Here is a 24,671-nt window from a genome sequence, read left to right on the forward strand (position 1 = left end):
AGGGATAGTTAAATGGCAAAGCCAGGACAGAAAGTTTTGACTGACAGAATTGTCCATTTCCCAAAGCGAAGGTGTTTGTGTGCAGTACTATATATTGACTGAACTAGACAGCCTTTACTATGCATCTGCATTAAGTGCCTTCTTCAGAAAATCACTATTATTGTTTATAAATTTTCCTCCTTCCTCAAATTTGTTTTCACTTTTATTATGATGTTGGTGTTTAAAATTTAGTGAACTGCTGTTGTTGATTTTCCTATGCTATAAATACATGCCTCTTACTCTATAAATCAAACTTGCCTATAATGAGAAACTTACCTTTTAAAACTAGATTAAATGGCTCACAGAGCCTTGAATGTGCCCTCTTCACGAAGGTGGGTTTCAGCAACAGGTGACTGCCATGCGATGGACCATTGCTGTTCATAGGTGCGGCACAGAGCCTCCTTTCCTGGTCTGTTCATCTGGCCAAATTCTGGCATTCTTCATGGAAAACACTCAAATATGCTGGGAAGTTTGCATGTGATCATGCCAGGCCGTTTTACAGTGCTCGGGCTGTAAGGCTGTGCGTAGAGTCACATCAGTGACTTTGTGATAAAAGTCAAGTCTGTATTTGCTATCAGCTGTGAGGTATTAGACCTTCTTAATGCTCAGCTGTGCTCTTAGTTCCTTGGAATTGTTATGCCTGTTCAATGAATGTTGGAAATAATAGCCAGGCAGTGATTTTTATTTATTTTTCTTTTCTGTTCTTTAAGGCTGTTACCTTAAAAAAAAATGAGTCAGTTATACAATAGCATTGAACCAAACGTTATTGATGATGAAATGGTTCAGAAAGCCGTTGAAGAGCAGTATCCAGAGGACATAGGAAAGCTTGCCAAAAGGGAAGGTATTAACTTTAAGGATGTGACGGATCTACAGCTTAGTTTTAGAAGTGAGTATCAGAATATATACTTTTTTTTCCTTCTTCTTTTGTTAGAGGGTAATAGAATTAAGCATGAAGTGGCTAACTGGCAATTAAACAATCATGATTAGCTTGGATTTGTTATGTGAAAAGTAACATCTGGACTTACTTACATTTTTAGTCATACCTGTATGAAGCAGTTTCATTAGAGAGAGCTGGGTGCTTTCGCTGATGGGTAACTTTAAAGCTGCTTAACTTTACGCTATTATTGTCACTGCTATTCTTATTTAACATTTATATTGTGGTGACACCTACAGGCCACAGGCCTTTTGGGCCCTTCTGTACGTGGACACATCAAACCCCGGGCAGGCTCCGCCATCGCTGGCGATTATGTGAAAGCTCTTTGGTAGATTACGGTGATTACAGTCCCATTCGGTGGCTTCCTCCAGTCATCCATAGCATTATCGCAGCTTGCCTCCTACTGTCAAACCAGTCATAAACTTGCATTCAAAAAAAGAAAAGGAAGAACATTTGGCTCAATATTTGAGTATTTTGGGGGTATGTAATTTCATGGGCAAAAACCTGCTTTTGATTATTCATTGCGTGCTCCCGTAAAATAATGCATGTATTAGTTGAGTTCCTTAGAGCAGACTCCCTGTTACCTGATCCTGCATGTATTTGTTTGCAAATACAAAATACAGAACTGTGTGAATATTTTGTGCATGCAATTCCTTGCTTTACTCTGCACTCACTAAACAACGATAGCAGCAGAGCAGCTAACGAAATCCTCTGGGAAGCCATTGCAGGGGGACAGAGAATTGGGAGTGAGAATGTTCTGTATTTTCCATCACCTTGGTCCTAATGTTTTGCTGTAGTGCCTAACGACCTGCCCTTGTGATTCTGTTTTTGGAGAAAGCTAAATGCAGGGATATTGATCAGTTCTAAACTGCAGCCTTCACACAAAGAGTAGACCCCAACTTGCTCTCCTGAGATGAGAATCCCAGGAGCAGGAGAGTAATTTACAAAAGCAGTAGCTGGCCAGCGCTAGCCTGCAAACGTGGAGAAAAGCAGTCTCATCCCAAACCTCCCTCCTGGAGCTGGAAAGGAAAATGAAGGTCAAGGCCTCCTAGTAGTGGATTCATAAAGCCACTCCTGACTGCAGGGCTGTAGTCAGCAACCCCTCAGTGACTCGTTGGCATCGCTGATGCGCAGTGTGCGCTGGTGCAGGACACTGAGGTTAACTGGGCTGTTTCATTGAAATCTCGTCCAGCCAGTGGAGCTCTCAGCTCTCTAGGGCAGTCATCACACACTATCGTAATCTGCTGAAAATCATTTTGGAGGTAAGACTGGACATGTTTTCCTTGTGCAAGATAGCGTGTCTGCTAAACTGAAAGCTGTCTCACATGAAAAGCTATTTTGTTTTATTTTTTTTCCTGTGGCTTTAGATATCCTGCAGATTGATAATCTGTGGCAGTTTGAGAATCTGACTAAACTGCAGCTGGACAACAACATCATTGAGAAGATAGAAGGTCTGGAGAGTCTGGTTCACCTTGTATGGCTGGGTAAGATACAGGCATATGAGGTTGGATGCCTTCACAGGTGCAAAACAATCTGTGACAAAGCCAGGATGTCGCATTCCTTCTCAAACACGACTGATAGGAGCTTTCCCAGGGAAGGCTGTCAGCTGTCTGTGTGTTTCCTCATTTAACTGTCAAATGTCAAAATGCCTGAATATCAGAGCTGCAAAACAATCCTTCAAATGTTTAAAAACTGTTTTTTAATACATTTGGTGTGGCAGGAACAGGAAGCTGAGATTTCAAGGTTGTTTCCAGGGTTTGTACTCGTATTTGGACGTGACTTTCAGAAATATTTATGGAAACACCTCTGTGATTTAGAAGCCTGTATTCTGTTTTCAAAGCTAATGCAGGCATTTTGCAGACTAGAACCCACTATCTTTACCCCTATATGCTTAAGGGCTTGTCATCATTGTTGCCCCAAGAAGTGCCCATCCTTGTAGTCTTATGTGACTACTTACAACTAAAAACTCAGCATGCTGATAGCAGCATCACACGGTGATGCTTTTTCTCAGTTATTTAAGCACAGAATCTTAGAAATCTTAGAGCTGAAGGTATCACCTAGTCCTACCTGCACACGGGCAGGTTTTGATGCTGGGCAGATTGGTGAGCTTGCGGCCACGGATTCATAGCTTAGAGCATTCTCTGGGAACTGCAGCTACATTGCTGGTTGGCAGTGTAAATATATCCTCAGCTGTCTTAGAAAATAGCATGCAGGGCTTCAGTTCATAAGCACATCTTGAAATGTCTAATGGGTTCTTCCGCCCAGTTGTCTGCACTGTTCTGCTACACAGATGACTAATGCACTTGTGAATCAACAGCTGATCACCACAATGTAAGCAGAGTGTTTTGAAGCACACTCATGGGTTTCGTTTTGCCCAAAGGCCGCAGTCGTTCAGCAGCTGCTGCATGAGTGTCTTAGCCGTCCAGGGGCTGGGGAGATGCAAGGGGCTGGGGTGATTCAGACAGCTGGTAACCTCATCAACTCTTTGGACTCCTGAATCGCGCAGTACTTAGCCTGTGGGCAAATGCTGTCCTTAGTCATGTTGAATGTAGGTGTTAGGATAGATGTTCTGGCAGGATAAGAGGAAATTTCAATAAGTGAAATAGCTAAAGTGAGTATATGCCTTTGCATACCTCCATTGACAACAGGGCGATTGTGAGCGTGGAACTGGCATGTGTTAGTCCTATGGGAATGACCATGACAGTGGGCATTGGTGGCAGGCAAGAGTCTGCAAGAAACAAGGCAGGGATTGTCAAATTTGTTACAGAAATATCCCCCTTTTAGGGCATTTCCCCACCTCTTTTCTTGTATTTTGGGTTTCCCCATAAGGTAGAAATCACTTTCAGGTTGTGTTGACTCTGCATGGAATACCTTCAACTGTTCCTCTCATTTTAAAGTTGCATGGATACTTGCAAGGAGGAGATGTGAACGAATGATGATTTAATGCCAAGCCTTTCCTCTGGGACACTGAACACCCCTGAGGAAAATACTGTACATAAACTCCTAAATCAAGAACCAGGCTGAATGTAGGGTCTGAATCAGGGCGTTCTGCTAGAAATAATTTAACTTTTGCTTGTAAAACTTTTGATTTCTAAACTCTTCCCCAGACTTGTCCTTCAACAATATTGAAGTAATTGAGGGCCTGGATACCCTTGTCAAACTGCAGGACCTCAGTCTCTACAATAACAGAATATCTAAAATTGAGCACATGGACACATTGCAAGAGCTGCAGATTTTCTCCATTGGAAAGAATAACCTGACCGCTCTGGAAGATGTGAGTGCTCCCTGTCTTTGCAAATGTTCCCTATTAAAGGATCAAATATTCTAAAACTGACATTTGCCACTGTGTTCGAGCCCCTCCTTAGAGGAGAAAATCCTCCTTAGGATTTCACTGCCTCTGTAGTCTAAGTTATGGTTTTGGTAAGCTGTCCTGGTGTTAAGTGCTTACTACAGCTGTTTCTCTTTTAGATTATTGATTCATGGGGGCCTGGTTCTGTTACTGCTATCAGCTATGGCAAAATTCCTATTGGTTCCCATGAAAGCTAGAAAAGGAATAAGTAACTACATATGAGAAAAGGAGGGAGTGGAGATTAGGATTTATTTGGGGTTCTTTTCAGGGCAGCTTACCAATTTAAGACCCATGATTTGCCCACCCCATCTGCCTTCTCGCTGCACCCATCATTTATATATTCACAATGTGAATTTAAGTATTTCCTTTCCTGAAAACATTAGAAACTCATAATTTAATGTCGCCTGCGTTTGGCAGCAGAGCAGGATATGTATTGCAACATAATTGTAATAAGAGCAATGAATCTCAAGGCTGTGTGTTTCTCCAGCACTGGGAAGTACAGCATCTTTTTCCCCTCGGCCTAGGTGATCTATCTCAGGAGGTTTAAAAACTTACGCACACTGAATCTCACGGGGAACCCTCTCTGCGATGATGAGCAGTATATGCTGTTTGTTGTCGCTCATCTTCCAGACCTGGTATACTTGGACTTCAAGCTCGTGAGTGACACCACGGTAAGCATTTCTGCATTCCCTGCAGAATCGGGCAATCGGGTGAAATCGGGCACCAGCATCTTACACATCATTTGCTTCGTTGGTATGCCAGCAATATTCTAGCATTCAGGGCAGGTTCCCTACAGAAATTAGGCTTACAGAAACACGGAGTGTTTATTCTGCCTCCACCTAACAGCTGTGAACCTGTAGGCCAAATTCTATCAAATCTGACAGAGGTAGAGGTGTCAGAGGCATGATGTCTTCAGAGATTTTGTGAAAATTCAGCAGCTGTGTGTGGGAGAGGGGCCTGGTTAATGTTGCCACAGAGAGGCTGGGGTGTGAGTGCAAGCCTTCTCAGAGATCAGAGAATCTGAGGAGATCAGTCTTGAGACATGGATCCAGGGGAAAGGAGGCTTGGTGGTCCTGCTGCTCACCGAGCAATTTGTTTCAGTAGCACACTGATGGACTGTCCAGGCAAGCAGATGCCACTGAATGCACTTCCTGCTCTTGATTTCTGAGATCAGGAGAGTGCATCCGTACCGGTAACCTGTGGGACTGCTTTTTGATCCCAGGGCTCAAAGGAACAAAGAAGGGTTTTTTGTTTGGGTTTTTTTTTAGTAACCAGAGAACACGATTCATTGTAAATTTGCTTGGCACAGAGCAGGAGCTATACTTGGAATATACTCTTACCACAGGACTGGAAGGGCTTTCCTGGCCATCGAGTCCAGTCCCTGCTCATACAGACAGTACGTCATAGAATTGCATATTTAAATTTGTAAAGCTTCAGTTTCAAGCTAATTAGGTTCTTGCCCCTGCTAGTACCTTGCCATCCACTCCTCCAAAGAGCCTTCTCCTCCCTAGTAAATGTATTAAACTCCCTAGCTCATCAAATCAGAGCTCAAATTCTAGAAGTCAAAACAGGACCTTCTGCTAAAAAAGAAAAAACAACCCTAAAGATGAGGAAATGGGGAGAGAAAAGTTTCCTGGGACTGAATCGGCTCAGATGCATTGAATGCAGAGTCAGAGTAATACGCCAACAAAAAATGGGATGAGGAATGGATTAGAAACTTCCTAAGTAGTTTAATAAAAAGCCCACAAAGAAATGGAGAGGCAGATGTCACTCAGGTGCATGTTCTAGAAAGATCAAATTCTTCTGCCCAGATTTGTTGAGCAATGCTGGATAATCTAATAGAAATATTTTCTTCGTTTGCATTTGTCAGCGAGAAGTTGCAGTTTTAAAGTATCAAGATCTTACTGAACTGTTGGAACGTGAGGAGGCTGAGGCTCTGGCTCAGCTGGAGGAACTACAGGCAAAGCAGAAAGAGCTGGAGTACCACAAGGTATGTTTTCTTTGGCTGGTTGTGTATTGAAAGAAGCGCAACACGTTGATTTCTCTTTTACCTGCTTGAAGATTTAATGAGAGGTTAACATTGAGTGTGCTAAAACTAAGGCTCGGACTAATCTCTCTGATCTCTGAATCTCATCTTTTGAATGAAAACAGGAACTGCTGTGGAATACACATGATGTGGGGGAGCATAATTCTTTTGGCTGAACAATGAAACTGCAGATACAGACTCTGCGAAGCTAAATAGTAAATCATACCCGAGGATCTTATCAACCTGACATGAGATTAAGAAAATTACAGGTCTGAGGAAACTGTTAGCGTTTTCATGGTGCAGTGACTTTTTTTCCTCCATCACACTAAGTTAATGCTTTTCATTAGTTTTATGGTTAAACTCTTCAGGGCTTTCAGAGATCACTGTAGTCCTGTGAACAGACTGAAAACAAGACCACGCAGAATGGTGCTTTCAGTTGTGATCTGCCTCTGTGTTCCAGCCCTCTAGAAGACCACACCAGCTGAAGAGCAAGAGGCGGTTAGGTGACAGGGAGGACACCTGCAGCTCTTCCCTCCATCCCTCCCCAAAGTCCACTGGCTCCTTATCTGAAAGGCTTAATAGCCTTGCGATATGTGGTTGTACATGATAATGTCTTATATAAGATTAAACAGTGTTTTCTATCCTTAGGCTAGAGGGTTCTAGCAGCAAAGCCACATGTGAACCAGGATGGTTTTCACTCCAGTTGCAGGGTGTTTCATGCCTTGGTTGGTATATCTGTTGTGTTGGTATCACCGTGCCTGCACCAGTGTTCCTCTGCTGGTAAAGTGCTTATAGGAGAGACACATCCTGAGGACTGTCAGCAGGTTGGCACTTTTTATTTTACTTATATTGCTCTGATTCTCTTCAAAGACAGCCTTTGTTGAGTACCTGAATGGATCATTCCTGTTTGACAGTATGTATGCAGAGGATACAGAAGCTGCCAAACTGGCTTACCTCCCTGGAGTGGGTGACCTGCTGCAGGCATATCCTTCCTGGGTTTAGAATACCTAGAGCTAAAACGTAATGCCTTGAGTTAAGAAGGAGGTGCATCCACAGGGACTCTTCATCCGTTGCTTTTGTGCAAGGCTGAAAGCTACATTGATCTAAGATCTGAGACAGTCTGTGTTCAATTTTGGAACGGTACCAAAAAAAAACACTGCAAGAGCGTGAGACCACTGACAGCTTTAAGGCTTGGTATCTCGTGAAATATGAGAGCTACAAACAAATGGTTTATATTACTGGCAAGCTGGCCAACCCAGCTTGAAACATCCCATTTGTAAAACCATTCGCTTCTGTCACCAACAGGTCATGAGATTCCAGCGTTTTAAATTCTCACCATTGTAATTACCATATTTCTTTTCCTTCACTTGAATCAAACACAATTTTGGTAGCCTTCTTTTCTGACCCTTCAAGAATCAAGGCTTTGTACTTTCTTTAAGTCTGGAATCCACTTAAAGTTTAAAATGAGCTATAAGATAAATCTCTGTCAGTTAGATTGTAAGAGCGCAGTCGCTAAAATCATGTTGAAATTGAAGTGGTAGGAGATAGGAACAGACTAATCAGAATGATATGAGTCGCATATCTCACAACCTGCCAGAGCTGGAAACATGAAGTTTTCAGGCCAGCACTTTTTTCTGATCATTGCTCCTACACGGGGGATCAGAAAGCAGACACTTTTTTTTCTTTTTTCTTTTCTCATTCAGATTAATAGAGCATTGTCAAGGCCAGTAACTTGACCTTCCTTAAAATTGCATTACACTGTTGGAGAAAAATGCATCACGGTTTAACTACAATAGACTCTAGAAACAATTCCATTGCCAAGATAATAGCAAAAGAAAAATTGACGTTATTTTTGTGATGCTACCAAGTCAGTAGTTTATTCAGTGCTCTGGCTGAAGGCTCCAGAGCTGTATTTATTAACTACACAGGCACTGTATTCACACTTGTGAAGACAGATAGGGTTGTATGCTTCATTCCGCTGCTGTGTCAGAAAAGAGTCAGAGAAGTATATGTATTTCCTTTTTTTTTTCCTCAAGGCCTTTTTCCCCTCAAGTTGCCACAGCTTTCTCCATACCCTTAAGGTAGCGAAATCCTATGCATAAAACGTGAATGGGTGACCCAGTCCTGCCGCAGGCAGAATACTTGGCAGCCTGCTCCCAGCAAGAACCATGGGGTTTACATCATAGTAGCTTGTAACTCTTGTTGCTCAAATTTGCAGAGCTAGAAGGAACATAGCATGCTGCTCCACTGAACAAGCAAAATACCTTGACTCTGGTGTCACGTACAGGAAGGAGTTTGTCTCAGTTTGTGAGAACCTATTTAACTATGGTCTGAAAGAGTATGAAAAACGAGAAGCTGAAGTCTCTGATTTCTACGAAAGCCTTCATGAAGCATTAACAGCCAACGAGCAAGAAGGCAGGAAAATAATCCTAGACTTTGAAAATCGGAACAAAAGGGTAACGTTATACTTTTCTTTGTTTGATACATGATTACAATCTATGCCAGCTTTTAATTTCACTGAGAACGAGGGTAACTCCATTAAAATTAGAAAAATTATTCTGGATTTACACTGCTGTAATAGGAGTCAGTACTTGATCCCTAATGGCAGAATCACGGAGTGGTTGAGGTTGGAAGTCATCTGGTCCAACTCCCCTGCTCAAGCAGGGCCACCCACAGCAGGCTGCCCGGGACCGTGTTCAGACAGCTGCTGAATATCTCCAAGGATGGAGACTCCACAGCCTCTCTGGGCAACCTCTTCCAGTGCTCAGTCACTGATCTTTCTTTATATGTTTCTTACAGGATAAATCTATACCAAGAAAAATTGTTGTGTTCGCCAATATAATGTCATTAACTAACACAATGTTAAAAGTTTTTTAGTACTTTATGTAGGAAAAGAATTTGGGGATTGAAGTTTCAACCCTTTGGGAAACCACAACCAGCTAACATTGGCAGCCTTTATCTATACTGGAAATTCAGCGTAGGACAAAATTAACCTGTGATAGTGTTATCCTATTGTCCACAAAGGTAAAGGTCCTTTAAGGCTTTACAGAAAAAAAGTGGCTAAACATGGTGGGTTTTTTTTAACTTTTCTTTTGCCATCCAGAAAAGTTACTGGTCTTTAAGAAAATGGAAATGCTCAACCTTTCTTTTAGTTTAAATATTTTTGATGAAGTATATATTTAAAATCTATATATAGATTTATCAGATTTAATGCCACTCCCCTTCTCTTTGAGGCCTCCAACAGCTCTTCCTTCATTGAAAAAGGGGGAAGAAAAGGAAGGAGATTGCAGGGTGTTCAGCTTGTTTTCAAGTAATTTTCTGCTTCAGTTCATTTTGTCAACAACAGCTCAAAGAACTTTAACAAAAAAAAAGATGAAGTTATTATAATGTATTTGTAGTCTTTTTAAAGCAGAAACTATCTTTTTTTCATTCCGCTCAACTACAGCCACCCATTGTGGCTGCAAAGGGCGTAGCTTCTAGCTGGATCCCTTTCTGACCATGTATAATAGATGGATCATTATTTTGTTTCCACAGAAAATATAAGGGGGGGCTAAAGCCTGGTAACGCTGTCAGCTGAGCAGAGCAAGTCCCTGACAACTGACACCAGGCAGAGTCACGAGCGCTGGCTCCCTTTGAAAACCAGGTCACTTCTATTTAGGTGCCTTCCACACGCTGGCAGCCTGCTGAGTCACTCTGCGCCCAGGTCCTTGGACCTTGCTGACTCATGCTGGAAACCGACTCCATCAGCCCTTGTCGGGACACGAGTTTGCAGCTTGCCAGAAGGCAACATATGAAGATTGAGATGCATATTCAGTTAACTTGCACTTGAATTCCCAATATATCTTCCATTAAAAAAGAAAAAACAAACACAAAACCCACACAAACCAACCAACCAAACAAACCCGCAACAAAAATACCTAAAATAAAACCGAAAAAACCATGGGTGAGACCAGATTTTGGCCCTTTGCCTTTGTCCAATGACTTGCAGACTCAGCTATGGATTGAGCTGCAAGAACGAGACACTACAGTCACCATGACAGTTTTCATATAAATACTGGAGGAGTCGGTGTCAAAACCGAACACTGTGTTTTAATAGCATTTCCCCATTCATGTAAAATTGCCGGAGGAGTTCAAAAGGAACAGAGGTCCCAGCAGACTAAAGTCTGTAAGCCATTGTTAGGGGCTGTTTGTCTCACTGTAATCCTTTCATGTAAGCTTGGGTAACCTGTAAAATAACTCTGCTCTCTGAAGTTGGTTAAGGAGCAAAGAAGCATTAAAGGCCTTGAACTTTGAAGTTATTGCTCCCAGAGGTGCGGCTTGAATGGCTGGGGAGCTTTTTGAGCCTCCTAACTTGTTTACATTAGAAAAAAAGACACCTTGCTCTCCCCTTCCCCCCTTTTAACCCTGCAAAGTTTGGGTAATCTAGTCCATTTTCAGACACAAGCCTTGGCAATTATTTTCATCAGAATTCTCTATTTTAGCCTGTTTCATTCCCTCTCAGAAGTGGATTAGGCATTGAAAAACGTGGGGTTTTTTTTCCTCCTATTAACGTTTGATTGTTAACTTATTTTGTACAGACTTGAAAATAATACATTGCTCAGCACAGGAGGATTTTTTTGGATCCAAGAAATCATAAATCTTGTCTGATAGAAAACTGACGTCAATATTTAATTCTGAAGGGCAATAAATCCTTGTTGTAAGAGGAAGGCAGGCAATGATAGGTATTCCATATTCAGAATACTAAATCCTGACCCTACGGAAGTCAATCAAGATTCTCCTTGACATGAAGGGGATCAGGATTTAGGCCTGCATTTCTTTCTACGAAGTAATTGTTAATCTCATCTTCATGGCCAGCAACATCAAAAATCTAATTTTTTTTTTTTTACTTTAAATGTGTCAGAAAGGGAACCAAAGTTGGAAGCACAGAAGGGGCAAATTCCTCTGCTGACTGAAGGATGAGGAATCCTTTTCACCGATTTCACAGCATTGCCCCTGGATCGTTAGCGCAGTAGCATACCTCAGCACTGTTGACTACCCAGTATGTAAATCTGGAGACTTCCTGAATCATCACATTTCATTTCAGCTAATCAGCAGCAGGAACTTTTCTCACATATGTAACAAGTTAATTAAATTGCAATGGAGTGCTGAACACAAACTATAAGTAATTTATGTATCTCTGTGTTTAGAGGCTGGATGAGATTCATAATGCCAGTAGTTACGATATTGCTGAGTCTCAACGAGCCGAGTACAAGGAGGACATACTTCAGCTCTCCGAAGCACTCATGACCTTGGAAATGCTGATAGCTGACCAGCTGGAGGTAAGGGTCAAGCACATACCTGTGAGACCTCACATCCAGAATGTGGGGGGGTGTCATTTTTCTGTTGCTGCACCCCTCTGTTTAGTAGCCCATTGTACAAAGAGGGGGGCATTGGTCTTCCAGTCAGGCTAATGTTTTGTCTTCATCTTACTCTTTCTCTGCTCAGAGTTGATCTGGGTGAGATCAGGCCCTGGACATTGATCCATTGCAACAAATTTGAGCAAGCGCAGTACATCCTTTGCATCTATCCAAGCTGATTTCCTAGACTTCAGAGAAAGGGACTTGAGATCATTCAGTCATTTTATAGGTCTGCGTACGGAAGTCACTGCATAGCATGGGGTATGCATTTGGGATTCTAGAGGTGTAATTCTTTGAAGCTGATCTTTGCTATGAATAAGATTACACACATTCCTGCTCAGCTTACTGCATTTGCTTGCATAATAGCTGCCTTTTTTCTCCCCAGACTTTTCTTCAAAAACTAGGGCAGGGCTGCTAATGTGTATCTTCATTTAAAAAAAAAAAAAAGTAATCTGTTTAAAAATTAGCAGGCAGGAGCTGCGGCCTGTGTGCAAACAGATGCAGCAGTTTACTTTTGTGAATGTGCACGACAGAAAGCAACAGCTCAAAATGGATTCCTCACTGCATCAGAATTGTGCCTTTTAGTGTTTTCTGAATTGGTCCTCATGTATCTGCAGTCACTCACTGATGGAATGAGCAGAAACATTCCTCCCTGCATGCCCTTCTGGATCTGCAGGATTCGGGTGGCTGTATTTGAACTGTTGTATCAAGACATTAAGTGCAACACTTCACAGATTCCCCATCAGCCGTTTTTGAGAGAGGTAACAAGCAGCAGCAATTTTAGTTTCTGAGGTCTAAAACAAAGGCTGCAGTAAGCCCAGGCGTTGGTTATGCTTCCGACAAGGGGCTCTTCATACGTATAAGAAGAGTGCAGCATGGCAGTATACAGGAATATAGCACTCTCTGTGCATTACTTAGGTGAGGGTAGAAAAGGATCAGCTGGCTTGCTCCAGACACCGGGTAAAGGTATCATTCAGTCAGCTACGCCCCAATAAACTGATTCTGATTTTCTGTCCCTTAATGAGGAAATAAAATCTTGCAGCATTCTCAAAACACTTTAAATGCTTGAGGCAGTGCAGTTTCTGAATGCTAATAACAGCAGTGAGTCCAAATTGTAATCAGTTGTAGATTCTTCCTAGACTCCCTGACTCCCTTTTATGTTTATGCAAGTTTTCATCGTAATATTTCCTCTTTTTCCCTCTGTTAAGGAACTAATAAAGGATTTTAAAAGAAACATTGCTGTCATAGCATCAACATTCATTGAAAACGTTAAAGGGATATATCCTTTTGACAGTATGTTGGCCTGGACCTCCCAGTGATGTATGTATATCTCACTTCTAAATCCAGAAATGAGCCATCAGTATAGAATTTGATTTTTTTTTTTTTTTTTTTTTTTAAATCAACAGAAAAGGTCTTTTCCCAGCTTTGCAGGAATGGTCATTTAAGGTGCCCAGCTTCATTCTGTGGAGACTCTGGAGAGCACAAAATGATCTAAGGACTTACGCAGCTTTCTCCCCCTTGGAAATCTTCCTTTCTTTTCCACGCAGCCATAACCAAACCTTGGGAAGATCTGGTTAGACTGTTTTCTATGTACATTATTGCCATAGCAGACAATGAAATACCTACAGTTCGTATTGAAGTTTCTTTAAATGGCTTTCATTTTTGTGTTGTTGATGTCTTCTGGAACAAGGTGAGACGAGAATACCGAAGTGCTTCAGTGCCAGGTTAGACTACTTTAAATATATAAATCTGTTGGCCTTGTGCAAATAATTGCACCATATTCAGAGCTTAGCTTATATCCTGGGAGGCCTCCCTCAATTTCCTTTGCAAACCTAGGCCCACTCTCAGTTCTGCATAATATATGGCAGTGAGGATGAGACCCAATGTGTGATTAAGAGCAGAAAGTGTGTATCCTGACATCACAGCAGCTTCTGGCAGCAGCCAGCCTCTTTCCTGTGGGGGCCCACTGTGCAGATGCTCGGTCTCTAGTTGCATTTAATCTCTACAAGTGAGTGGTGTGGTCAGCTTTTTCCTTAACCATCTTCTGTACGATGACCCAGTGCCGGGACCTGGAAAATCGTCACCATGAAAAGCTGCTAGAGATCTCCATCGCCACACTGGAGAAATCAGCCAAGAATGAGCTTGACGAGGATTTGCCAGCTGATGTTCGCATGGTGAGGGCACCAAAACAATTCATGTCTGCTAGGGAGTCGGCAAGAAGAGGAGGCCACAGCCTCTTCTCAGAAGGGACAGGGTTTCCAGGTAGCTCCATATAGCTAAAGCCATGGCTAAACCAGAGCATAACCTCCTTGTAAGAGGCCCCAATGGCTTGGCTGAATTGCAGTGCCGCCGGACATACCCTCTGTCCTAGTCAGCAGAGAACTGCACTGCAGGTTTCCCTGGGCACTGCCAGAGCTGGTGGCAGCAGCCCGGGAGAGGTGCTGAGGAAGTCTCTCTCCTGCCTCCAGCACAACTCACTTCTCTGGCTGATTTCCAGACAGCCCCAACCCAGCAGACACTTAGGCAGCTGGTTTTGTTCAGATTCTCCCTGCTCCCCCAGGAGAATCCAAACACCGCTCTGACTTCCTTGCACCGGCACTCTGTTTGCCTCGGTGATTTCAAAAGCCCTCCCTAGAGCTCCCCAGCCCATGAGCTGATCTGGAGGCAGGACATGACATTTCAAACTTCCACTGCGCCCTCAGTCTTGCTGTGATATCAAAGATCCCGGGAGCCTTTCAGAAAGCACAAAGATCGTTGCAGTGCTCCAGACAGCAACACCGCTGACCTTTTTGCCTCCGTTATTCCTTCATTTAGTGGCTAAATGACTCGAGTTTTGCATTCGCTATGGTTTTGCTCTGTCCAGAATATCCCAGCCCCCCCATTACTCCAGGTAATCAAGAGCTGACAGACACAAAACAGACCCCTCAGCCCCCCTGGGGGAGCTCCCTGCTTTATGGCCTGTGCAGATGGCTGCAGTTACGCACCGTTGCTGTGCACCCATTTTGCCTTGCTGCCATCCATTTCCACAGAGAAGCAATCTTCATTTGTTCAACAGCTGCACTTGGCTGCTGGAGGAGAGTCATTACGGTTTAGCGAAGCCACCCTCTATTTAGAGCCACAGGGGAAGTCACTGCTTCGATTAGAAGCTGGGACTCTCCAAAAATGAAGATTTACAGCCAGTGCCACTAGTGCAAGAGACCCTTCCAAGTGCGATTTTCCACTTCCCGCACCTGCTGGGCCAGGCGTGCTGGAGCATATGCAGCCTTGCTTCAACACCAGCTGCCTGCAGGGGCCTGCCATGTGCTGCGAGGCAGCCCTGCCTGCGGCAGAGCACTCGGCAGCAGGCGTTTGCTCCCTGCTCCAGCAGGTGAGGCCAAGGATGCTGCCTCAGTTTCCCCACAGGTACTAGGGATAATACTCCATTACACCATAGCGAGGCCCGGACACATCCTTGCAAAGGGTAAAGCACTGGATTCATCCTGATGACTAGGGCTTTGTCAGTCTGAAACAGAGGTCTGATTTTCTTCCCCCGAGCACTGTTGTTACTGTGCTGCTCGTTCCGAGCTCTGCTGCTTTCACTGTGTGCCCACACCCCCTCCCCTCATCCGGTCACGTTACCTCCTAGCTTCTTGTGGACAAAAACACCATTGTCAACGCAGTCAACGCGTCCCATGGCATCCGCCTGCTGAAGATTGATAAGCGAGAGAGCGACATCGTCAGCAACACCAACCGCTGGCAGGCCTCCGTGACAGAGAAGGTAAGAGATGTTCATGCTCAGGGGGATGGGGCACAGACAGGTCTGGCCCAAGCGGTGGGGACACTGCTAGGAAAGACGCTCCCTAACCTTTGCTGCAGCCCTCTGCTACAGCAAGGGACCCTGACAAGCCTGCAGATTCACTGCTTGGTTTCCATCTGTTCAGGCTTTCCAAAATGAGATCGACAGAAACCGCGACCGTATCAAAGAGATCGTTCAGTATATCGACAATCTCCAGGAGGAGCTGGATAACATGGAGATCCTGGAGCCGATGGAGTAGGTCTGCCACGGGCTGGGCAGCTGCCTTAGCTGGGGGCACACAGGACAGCCCCCAGCAGCAGCATACCCAGCAGGGACGGCTGCCTCTCTATGCCTGAGCAGTCTGGGACATTTCAGGCCAAAGGCATACTTCTTCCATCCTACTATAAACTGCAAATAAAAGATACTTATTGACTCTGGAAAAGCGCATGAAGCTCTGTCTCTTCCATCATGTTGGCACGAAGCCCGTGCAGACACAGCTCAGACCTGGTCACAAGGGGTTATGGATCACCGGTGAGCTGATTGAACCAAATCATCGTAGCATATCATGCCTGAAAGCTTTGGTACCTGCAAGCACAGCGGCAGAAACCTGTGAGCCACAGGCGCACGGCAGCAGCCTGGGAGAGGAGTGCTCTCCATCAAACCACCCCCAAGATAACAGCGGGTTTCCAGCTCAGCAAGCACAAGGCTGGTGGGGGCTCTGCGTGCCTGGGAGCCTTGTCTTCTCACCACCTCTCGCAAAAGCAGCTTTCTGCAGCGTGAACAGAGCAGCCCCCAGCTAGCAGGAAGGGAAATCAATGGTTCCACAGGAGCTCACACACCACCGCTCGCAACAGCCAAGTGAGGAGTCATTAATTCTCCTTCTTGCTCAGTGACAGCAGCTGCTACGCTCACTTGTGGGCAGCTTCTGAGGAATAGATGCTGGCCGGGGCGGTACTGCTCGAGGCAAGCAGCAAGGAGAAAGGTGGGAAGGTTAAACGAGAGGGTGGCTGCATATGTGCTCTGGGGAGAGACCGGGTCTCTCCGAAAGCCCCGTGGCCGGTGCTGCCTGTCATACACAGATTTAGCTCATAGTACCCTGTGCTTCTGAAGATGGCAGGAGCCCAGCTTCCCCCCTCCTGTTCCAGGACTGCACAGTCGGCTCCCTGCTACTCCTTGGCTGCAAGGACAAGGCACCTAGCATGGAGAGGCTCACACAGAGATGCGGAGGGAGCAGATCTGTTTGGTAGTTTAGTGTCTGCTCAGCTCTGCTCCGTGGTTTTTTTTTTTCGCCTGCAGCCATCCCAGCACCTGCCTGGAGCCTGGCAGCTCAGGACTTACACCATGGTTTGGTGATTAAAACAAAGAAATACTCAGCAGCACTGGCTTTCAGTATCTAGCAGGGGCGTGCCTTTAATCAAACAGAGAGACCCTGGTGTTACATACAGGCACACTGAGGGATGAAGAACAGATGCAATGGAGTCTGTTTTCAGATTTCCATAACAAGTGTGTGTCAGGAGCTGGCAGCTATGAAGACATGTGGCATATGCTGGGTATGTCTGTGCCGCGCCCTGCCCAGGAAGCTGTTTCTTTCGTGGGAGCTCCTCTGATGAATTACGGACACCGGTAATGGACAGAGCTGCTGTCTTGGGGATGCAGAGTGAGCTCACCTTGACCTTTCCTCCTTGTGGGCTCAAAAACTGCTGGTGCTGCACTGCGGCAGGCAGTCCAAGCGGGGAGTTGCCCACAAAGTCGCAGTTCCTCAGCACGAGGCTGATCCCAGGAAAGGCAGGAGGGTGGTTACCGTCCACTGGGTCACGCCAGCAATTCACAGCTGGACATTTTCCTCCTGCGCCCAGCCCAGCAGCCTCAGTCCTGCAACAGCTTGTGTTTTACAGTCGAGCTCTCTGAACAGAGGTGAACAAAGAGAGTCCCAGCTGCCGCGCGAGCACGCAGCTCGCACAGATCATAGTCATGGGCCCACTCCACACTGCCCCACCGCTGAATCTGAAGGAGAGGAGGAACGTGAGTCAGTTCAGAACTGGATTATATGTAGAGCAACCCTCAGCCTCCCTTTTCATGTTTGTGAAACACGGGTAAGCCCCCAGGAGCTGTGCTGATAACTGACTACGGGGGTAGGGAGATCTCCAGGTGAGTTTGGTGGAAGGATGTGCTTCATCTGTACTGGGGTCTGAGGCAAAGCCCCTTAAAGGGAGGATGAAAAGATTCCCATCAACTTCAGCCACTTTTGGGTCAGGGAGAGCTTTACGCCAGTTTCCAGCAAGCGAAGCCAGCCACAAGTTTGCACTTCAGATTAGAGAGGGAGAAAAGCAGCCATCTGGGTTCTGCAAAAAGAAACTGGCAGCCTCGGGAGCACTCTGGGCTGTTGTGCCCATGATGTTGCTCTACAGCAGCGCACTTCAAACTCTCTCAAACAGGGAGACTGGTGGAGTGGAACCTCTCCTGCAATAGCAGGCACTTCCCTTGCCAGTTATTTGTGGTGGGAGATGCATTTGTCATGCTGAGATTATTGCTATTTGAATTATAGGGCTGTTCTGTAACATCATTTACCTGGTATTCTTCCTCCAGGCGAGACAGAAGCACGGCTTTCTCTACCGTGATGTGCCTGTCAATCAGACCCATGGACAGAATCAGAGATTTCAGCTGGGTGATTACATATTCTATACCTGGAAGGGAATAACCCAAACCAAACAAGATTCAGGCTTGTTTTCTGCAGCATTACAGCAGCATCTTCACATGCTCTGAAGAGACAGTCGGGGTGTGGCACCTCCTCAGGGACAGTGATACCTCCCACTTGCATCTGGGCACTTAAGCATCAGATCTGCAGTTAACAGCAGACACAAAGCGCTGTTCTGGCCACTGTCACTGCAGTGACAAAGGCTATGCCTTGGAAACCGCCTCCTTTTATTCTCCCACAGACCTGCCCTGTGCGAAGGGAAGGGATACCCATCCAGGCCTGAGCCTGGACACCCATCTGGAGCTCGGCTGAAATTGCAGGGTGAGAGGGACTTGTATACTATTTGGTGATAGAAGAGCTGTCCACATCTATAACCACTCCTGGAAAAAACACTGTGGATATGTGTGTGGTGGGCTGTGCCCTGGGAGAACTGTGTCGGCAAAGGACACAGCTGCTGGGCTCGGCTGACAAAACAGCAGAGCTCTTCCTGCCACACCACCAGCTACTGGCTTGCAAGACTCCCCTCTTCAGGGGGGGAGAGCGAGTGCCTGATGGCTGGGGGACCTGAGCAAATCCCACAGACACGCACAGCCAGGAGGAGGAGGAAAGAAGGGCTCAAAACTCTGAGCTGCTGAGCACTCACGGTTCAGCTCAAGCTGATAGGAAATGTAGGTGCCTGTGTGTGGACAGGGTCTAAGGAAGGAACTGAAGTCAGACTCGTTCTGCGCTACCAGTCTAGGCCAGACCTTGAATTTCAGGTCTAAAGTCGACCAGCTGTCCAGAGCCTCCCCTTCCCCAGGGGAGGCACATGCTTTCTCCTTCCACCCTGCCTACCCGTATTACAATCTGTGAAGAGAAGAAATGATTCATCAAAATGTATCTTTCCAAGGGTAACAGAAAGGCTTTGCAAGTCCCGTCCCTGTTAACTTCCCTTCGCTGCTCAGCTAGTGTCTTCTGTGGGTTTCACTGTCTGCTGCTCATTCAAGTCTTGCATTTGAGGACTTGAGCAAAGCAAACATTATTCTGTTTCTTTATCTTTAGGTGTCATTCAGCAGTATAAAGTAAGATCAAGTGGGCTGTAAGGGTGAAGGAGTAAGGACAGTGCACAGAACCATGGGCACTTGGGAGCACTAAACCCCATTTCTCTTCCTGGTAACAAAGCTGGGGACTAAATCACTAGAAAGTTTGGCGTTAAAGAAGTTACTTGTGCTAGGGTAGAGCAGACAGCTCGCAGGCCAGCACAGTCAGACCCTGAACCTTAGTGGCACTAAGAGGAGAGTCCCTACCCATAACAAATTACAGCTAAGGGACTGGCCTGCAGATTTAAAACGTAAACCTCAACACTCCGATTATCTCAGTGTAACAGCAGGAGAGGGAAGACATTACAGTCGCTTTTCTGCCCTGTGGAGAGGAACCGCCTCCTCCACTGACAGCCTGAGCGGAGGGCTCCCCGGCGCAGCCCCTCTCACCTTGCAGGGCCCACATGTTGTAGGACGCCAGATGGCTGACGAAGGTCTCCTTGGTGCTGGCTGGGATGTTTGGCCCCAGGATGCTGGTCGAGGAGCCAATTGCCACGTTGTACCTGGAATGATCACTCGGCCCCTTAGAAAAGCACAGGGCTTGTGGACCTTGCAGCTCCGACAGTCACAAGCACTGGAGCTCCTGGCCTCAGCTGGGCAGGGCATAAGCAGACAGAAACATCTTTGACTTCTTACCTTTTCTCAGCCCAGGCGACAATGGGATCCCATTCATTCTTCTGCAGCTCTGCCAAGGCGGCTGGCTCCTCCACACGATAGCTGGGACATTGCAGAACAAAACCACACTGGATGTTCACTCCCAGGCTGCCGGACTGCTCCCTGCCAGGCTGGGGCACACCTCTGGGAAGGAAGCTGTCCCCCACCAGACCACAGCAAGGGGAACAAGGGCCTACTGTCCATCCAGGCAGCGGCAGCAGTCACTGGGAACAACCTCCCCACTCCTCCCCAAATTCAGAGCTTTTTGTTGTTCCAGGAAGGACAATTCCATCTTACTACAAAACAGAACAGCAAACCGGCCAACAGAAAATTGCAGGTAGCCCCAAGCTAGCCACAGGATGCAGCGAGGTTTAGCGGTTAGAGCAGGGGACATATCCCACTGAAACTCTTTATATGGGGCCACTCCTCCTGCCTCACCTTGCCCAGCTCGGCTCTCCCCGCTGGCAGCCTGACCAAAGCCACAAAGGCGGATGGGGGAGTCCTGTTCCGCTCTCCCCACAGGAGCTGTGCAGCTGCCAGGGGACACCGCAGAGGCTGGGACTGTGAGACAGGAGCTTGGGCATGAACAGGCTTGATCCTACAGCCCACGGGGACTTTAAGGAACAAAGGGCATTTTGCTGCTGGTACAAGTAATCTGAGCTGCCTGTACTGGCACAGGAGTACCAGGGACTGGGCTGACAGATTCCCCCAGGCCTTTCAAAGATGTTTTCTTTTCTCCAAGGAGATCTTCATTTCCTGCTGCTCCCACCCTTGCCCAGCACAGAGGTGTCCAAAACAGAGTTCAACAGAGGACCAAATCCCCATTCACCTCATACCTACGCCCTTCGGGTGCACGGACACTGCGCTACGTTTGCAGACGTAGGACTGGCCTAAACGAATTCAAACCCTCGGGCCGAAACCAGAACAGATCAGAGTCCTGCCACCACTGGGTTACAGTAGACGTTTTCCCTCACTTCCCCCAACCACCCTTCCAAAATCCACACTGGGACAAGACAACCTCGCCTCTGCATCAGCAGGGCCCCCATCTCGTACCAAACAGTGTCAGTCTCCAGGAACTTCACAGCCGCACGGATCAGCTGTGTTTTGTTTCGCTGCGTGGGATTGTCCAGCGCCGTGTTGCACAGTGTGGTCTGCGGGATAAAGGCAGTTTAAACCGCTGTTACTCAAGGCTTGGGGAAGCAGCAGCTTCCATTGTACAAGGCCAAAAGGAAGCAGAGGAATTTGGGGCAGACAGAGAACAGAGGAATGCAGCTAAAAGGGGTGCAGGGCCAGAACATGGTTCACATAATAGGAATCTTCTCACTAGTTTCGGAAGCCTCAGGAGCAGGCTCATCACGCGCAGGGGAGAGGGCTCATGGACTGCTCCAAAGCTCATCCCATTTCCTCCTGCCCCAATAACACTGCCCAGCCCCTTCTCAAGTCCCCCAGTGACACAGATTCCCCGCCCAGGCAGTCACCCAGCCAGTATCTAACTGCCCTCACAACCACAAGGTTCTCCCCAGTGCCCAGCCAAAGTCCCGACCTCTTGTCCCCAATTCCACGGGCATTAGGACAACGTGCTCTCTCCATGTTCTGTGTCTGGAGACTGTTCTCGTGTCTACACAGTCACCCCGGTTTTAGACCAAGCCATGCCAATTCTACTGCAAGTACTCGGGAGAGCTGGCGGAGGCAGGACGCAGAAGGAAGCATTCTCAGAAGATGCCCCTGTCTCACACAGCCCGGCGCAAGACTTACACCTTAAAGCAGTTCTCAACCCCAAAGCGGTTCTCTACCTTTGCTCTGGAATCCATTCTGCCAGCTGGCAAAGCCGTCGCCAGGTGGCAATGGCCTGGCAAACCCATCTTTAGCCCCTGGCATTTCGATTCCCTGTCTAATCCTGACTTCCTTGACCTGACCGCTCCCAACACGCCGCGTTCCGCCCCGCCGAGGTCTGGGTGCCCCGACCTGCCACGCTCACCAGGTGCATAGTGTAGAACTTGATGGTGTCTTTCTGGGAGTCCCACTCTGTTGCCACTGCAATGGCCAAGGCCTCACTGGGGACAGTGAAGAGCTTGGCCTGAGGTGTTTTCAGCTTCCGGTGGTCCAGGTTTATTTCAAAGCCTCCTGGGGAATCAGAGTATAAATCCTGGGGAATCAAAGAGGAGCAGGCACTAAGGAACAACAGACAACCCCACAGCGGGAGCAGATTCAGAGCCGGAGCTGACGGGAGCAAGGGACCAGGGATACTCGAGTTTCCCACCATCACCATCATTTTGACATACTTTTCCCCCAAATGGCCTTGGAAGCTGTTTCCCACCACACAGCTTCCCTACAGATGAGGAAAGGACACAGCCGGCTGGTGACAAATACCCCACTCGCACAGCCTGGGTTGCGGATGCGCCACGCTCTCGCTGAAGAAGCGTGGGGTGATAAGACCCCTCCCGGGGACCAGCCCCTCCGTCCTGTCCCGGCGGCCGTACTCACCTTCTCCTTGCGAGATGCTCACATTCTGGTAAAACCGCTTCCTCTCTGGAGGCAAAAACAGAGCCATTCAGAGGGTAGTTAGATGAAGTCTGGCCGCTTCCCCTGCTCCCCATCACAGCCCAGAACAGTCGGAGCCCTCAGTGCTGTTGAGGTGGCCTAGCTACAAAAATCCTGCCCATTCATCCACAGCTTCCAAGCACCACACCATTTCAGCGAGCTCCACTCAACTGGGGAAGCGCCATGAAACTGGTGAAAAAACACAGTGTTGCTGTGCACAACCGACAAGCGAATGGGACCACCTTGACTTTGCTTCCACCAGCCCAGGCTGGGCTCTCAGCTCCCTTTGAACTGGCCTGCACCGAGTTTCTACAGAGTCTGGCAGGGGTGGTTTCCAAAGCAGACCTGTTGCAGCACTCCTTCCCAGCCTGTTAGAGGAGTTTCACACTGGGCTCAATCTTGCAAGATTTTCCCACTGCAATCACGTTTGACAAATAACCCCTGAACCGCCTTGGCTAACTCTCTCTCCCTGCTTGCTCTCAGAGCAATGAGAAACCCAGCAGAGCTGGGTTAGAGGCAGGGCAGGCCGCAGTGACCTCCCTGTCCACCCCTGCCGCTGCCAAACCCACCCGGTGCCAGCCCACACGCTCTCCCTCAGTGCATCTCGCTCATTCTCTGCTTTGACCTGCAGCCGATGCACCCGCTGGAAGAACCACAACCGCCGGCAGGCTCGGAGCGCGCAGGGGCAAGGACGCTGTTCCCTCCACTGTGACCGCCCACGGGGGCAGGTTTATTGCAGGCACACGCGGTAACAGCTGGATGGTGTTGGCGACACGTCGCACACACACTGCAGCATGTCACTGAGTCACCAGGGGAGGAACCACCTCCCGCAGCCGCCTCCAGCCCACACATCCCGCTCCTGCTCGGGAGTACGCCTGCTCCACCAGCAAGGTGAGCCTGGGGGAACTGCAGGTCTCTGTTTTAAGAGCAGCCTCCTTTCCTACCAGCACTGTTTCAGGCACTCCCGAGAGCCGGATTACACGTGTTGCAAAAGCTTGTCTCTCTCACACAAGGCAGGAAGAATCTGTAAGCCATTCCCCTGACGACAGCAACCAGATTGTAAATCCCAAACCCATAAATCTACCCCGTGAAGGGTGAAGCGAGCAGGCCAGGCTGCAGGTCTGTTATTCTAGGCTAAACAAAGCACATTCCCGCTGGGGAAATGGAACAAGATTTGCTCAGGCTCAGCGACCTGCGAGCTTCGGGGCCTCAGAAAACGCCACACTGTTGAGGCCCAGTTCTGAAAAGATTAACACGTGTGTACCCCAGAGGGGTCCTGAGTCACGTCCGTGGGCTCCCAACACCCCGCGATGAGTCACTGCGACTCTGCAGCCTCACCTCACACAGAATGAGACTAATTTTACTGTCCTCAAACCCACACGTTTCCAGCAAAATCTGTGGAGGGGATACATGGCCCAGAACGTGCCTGAGCCACCCCGGCTGGGCCCCGTCCCCTCAAAATCCGTAAAAACCACCAAAACACAAAAGCAAACTGGTGCGCTGAGGACTTGGCCGTGCTGCCAGCGAATCCCCCAACTAATGCCAGGAGAACGGCGCGGGGGAGAGGCCCAGCACCCGGCCACGTCAAGACAAGGCCGTGGGGAGCCCGGCCCCCGCGGGGCTGTGCTGGCAGCGCTCCCTGCCCCGCCGTGGGGGCGGATTTGAGAGTTTCCCGTGTTTCCACCCACCCTGAGGGCGCCGAACCCAGCCCTCCCCTGGCCCGGGGTGACCTTGAGGGGTGTCACCGGGGGAGGGGGTGTCCCAGCGGGCCAGGGAAGGGCCCCCCCTCCCCGAAGGTCGCTGGAGAGACCCCGGGCGGCCCGGCGCTCCCTCACCTGCCGGTGGGGCGTAGGTCCGGCCCCCGCCCGATCCCACCGGGCCGCTCCCACCGGCGACAGGAGGCGGTCGGGGAAGCCGGGCCGGCGGGAACCGGCCTTGCAGCAGCCGGCGGCAGCCGCGCCACATCGCGGTGAGGGACGAGGAGGAGCCGCCGCCGCCCCCCCCCCGCCTCAGCGCGGCTCCGCGGGCGCCGCCATGCTGCCGCGGCAGCAGCCAATCCGCGCCGCGAACGCGGTTTGCCCCTTCGGCCGCCCCGTCCCGCGAGGGGTGGGAGGGAATAAACTACATTTCCCAGCAGCGCCCGCGGCCGCGCCTGCCGGGAGGAAGCGCGTGCTCCGCGCCCG

At 48.1% G+C, this 24,671-nt stretch overlaps 2 protein-coding genes across 2 annotated transcripts; one reads left to right on the forward strand and one right to left on the reverse strand.

The window, feature by feature from the left end:
• Window positions 1–749: 749 nt before the first annotated feature.
• On the forward strand, window positions 750–16,797 carry DRC3 (dynein regulatory complex subunit 3). Its single transcript, XM_075165445.1, has 12 exons — window positions 750–925; window positions 2,341–2,457; window positions 4,081–4,247; window positions 4,847–4,993; window positions 6,193–6,312; window positions 7,219–7,331; window positions 8,630–8,804; window positions 11,535–11,666; window positions 12,953–13,023; window positions 13,795–13,918; window positions 15,370–15,501; window positions 15,665–16,797. The coding sequence occupies exons 1-12, from the start codon at window positions 769–771 to the stop codon at window positions 15,776–15,778; spliced, it is 1,569 nt and encodes a 522-aa protein (XP_075021546.1). The 5' UTR covers window positions 750–768; the 3' UTR covers window positions 15,779–16,797.
• Window positions 16,798–16,880: 83 nt separating this feature from the next.
• Window positions 16,881–24,596, reverse strand: ATPAF2 (ATP synthase mitochondrial F1 complex assembly factor 2). The gene is made up of 8 exons (XM_075165444.1): window positions 24,324–24,596; window positions 22,432–22,476; window positions 21,926–22,071; window positions 21,001–21,098; window positions 19,930–20,010; window positions 19,684–19,796; window positions 18,088–18,203; window positions 16,881–17,523 (listed from the first exon to the last, which is right to left on the reverse strand). The coding sequence occupies exons 1-8, from the start codon at window positions 24,451–24,453 to the stop codon at window positions 17,386–17,388; spliced, it is 867 nt and encodes a 288-aa protein (XP_075021545.1). The 5' UTR covers window positions 24,454–24,596; the 3' UTR covers window positions 16,881–17,385.
• Between the last annotated feature and the right edge of the window lie 75 nt (window positions 24,597–24,671).

This window comes from Calonectris borealis, chromosome 16 (assembly GCF_964195595.1).
Source record: "Calonectris borealis chromosome 16, bCalBor7.hap1.2, whole genome shotgun sequence".
Lineage (NCBI taxonomy): Eukaryota > Metazoa > Chordata > Aves > Procellariiformes > Procellariidae > Calonectris > Calonectris borealis.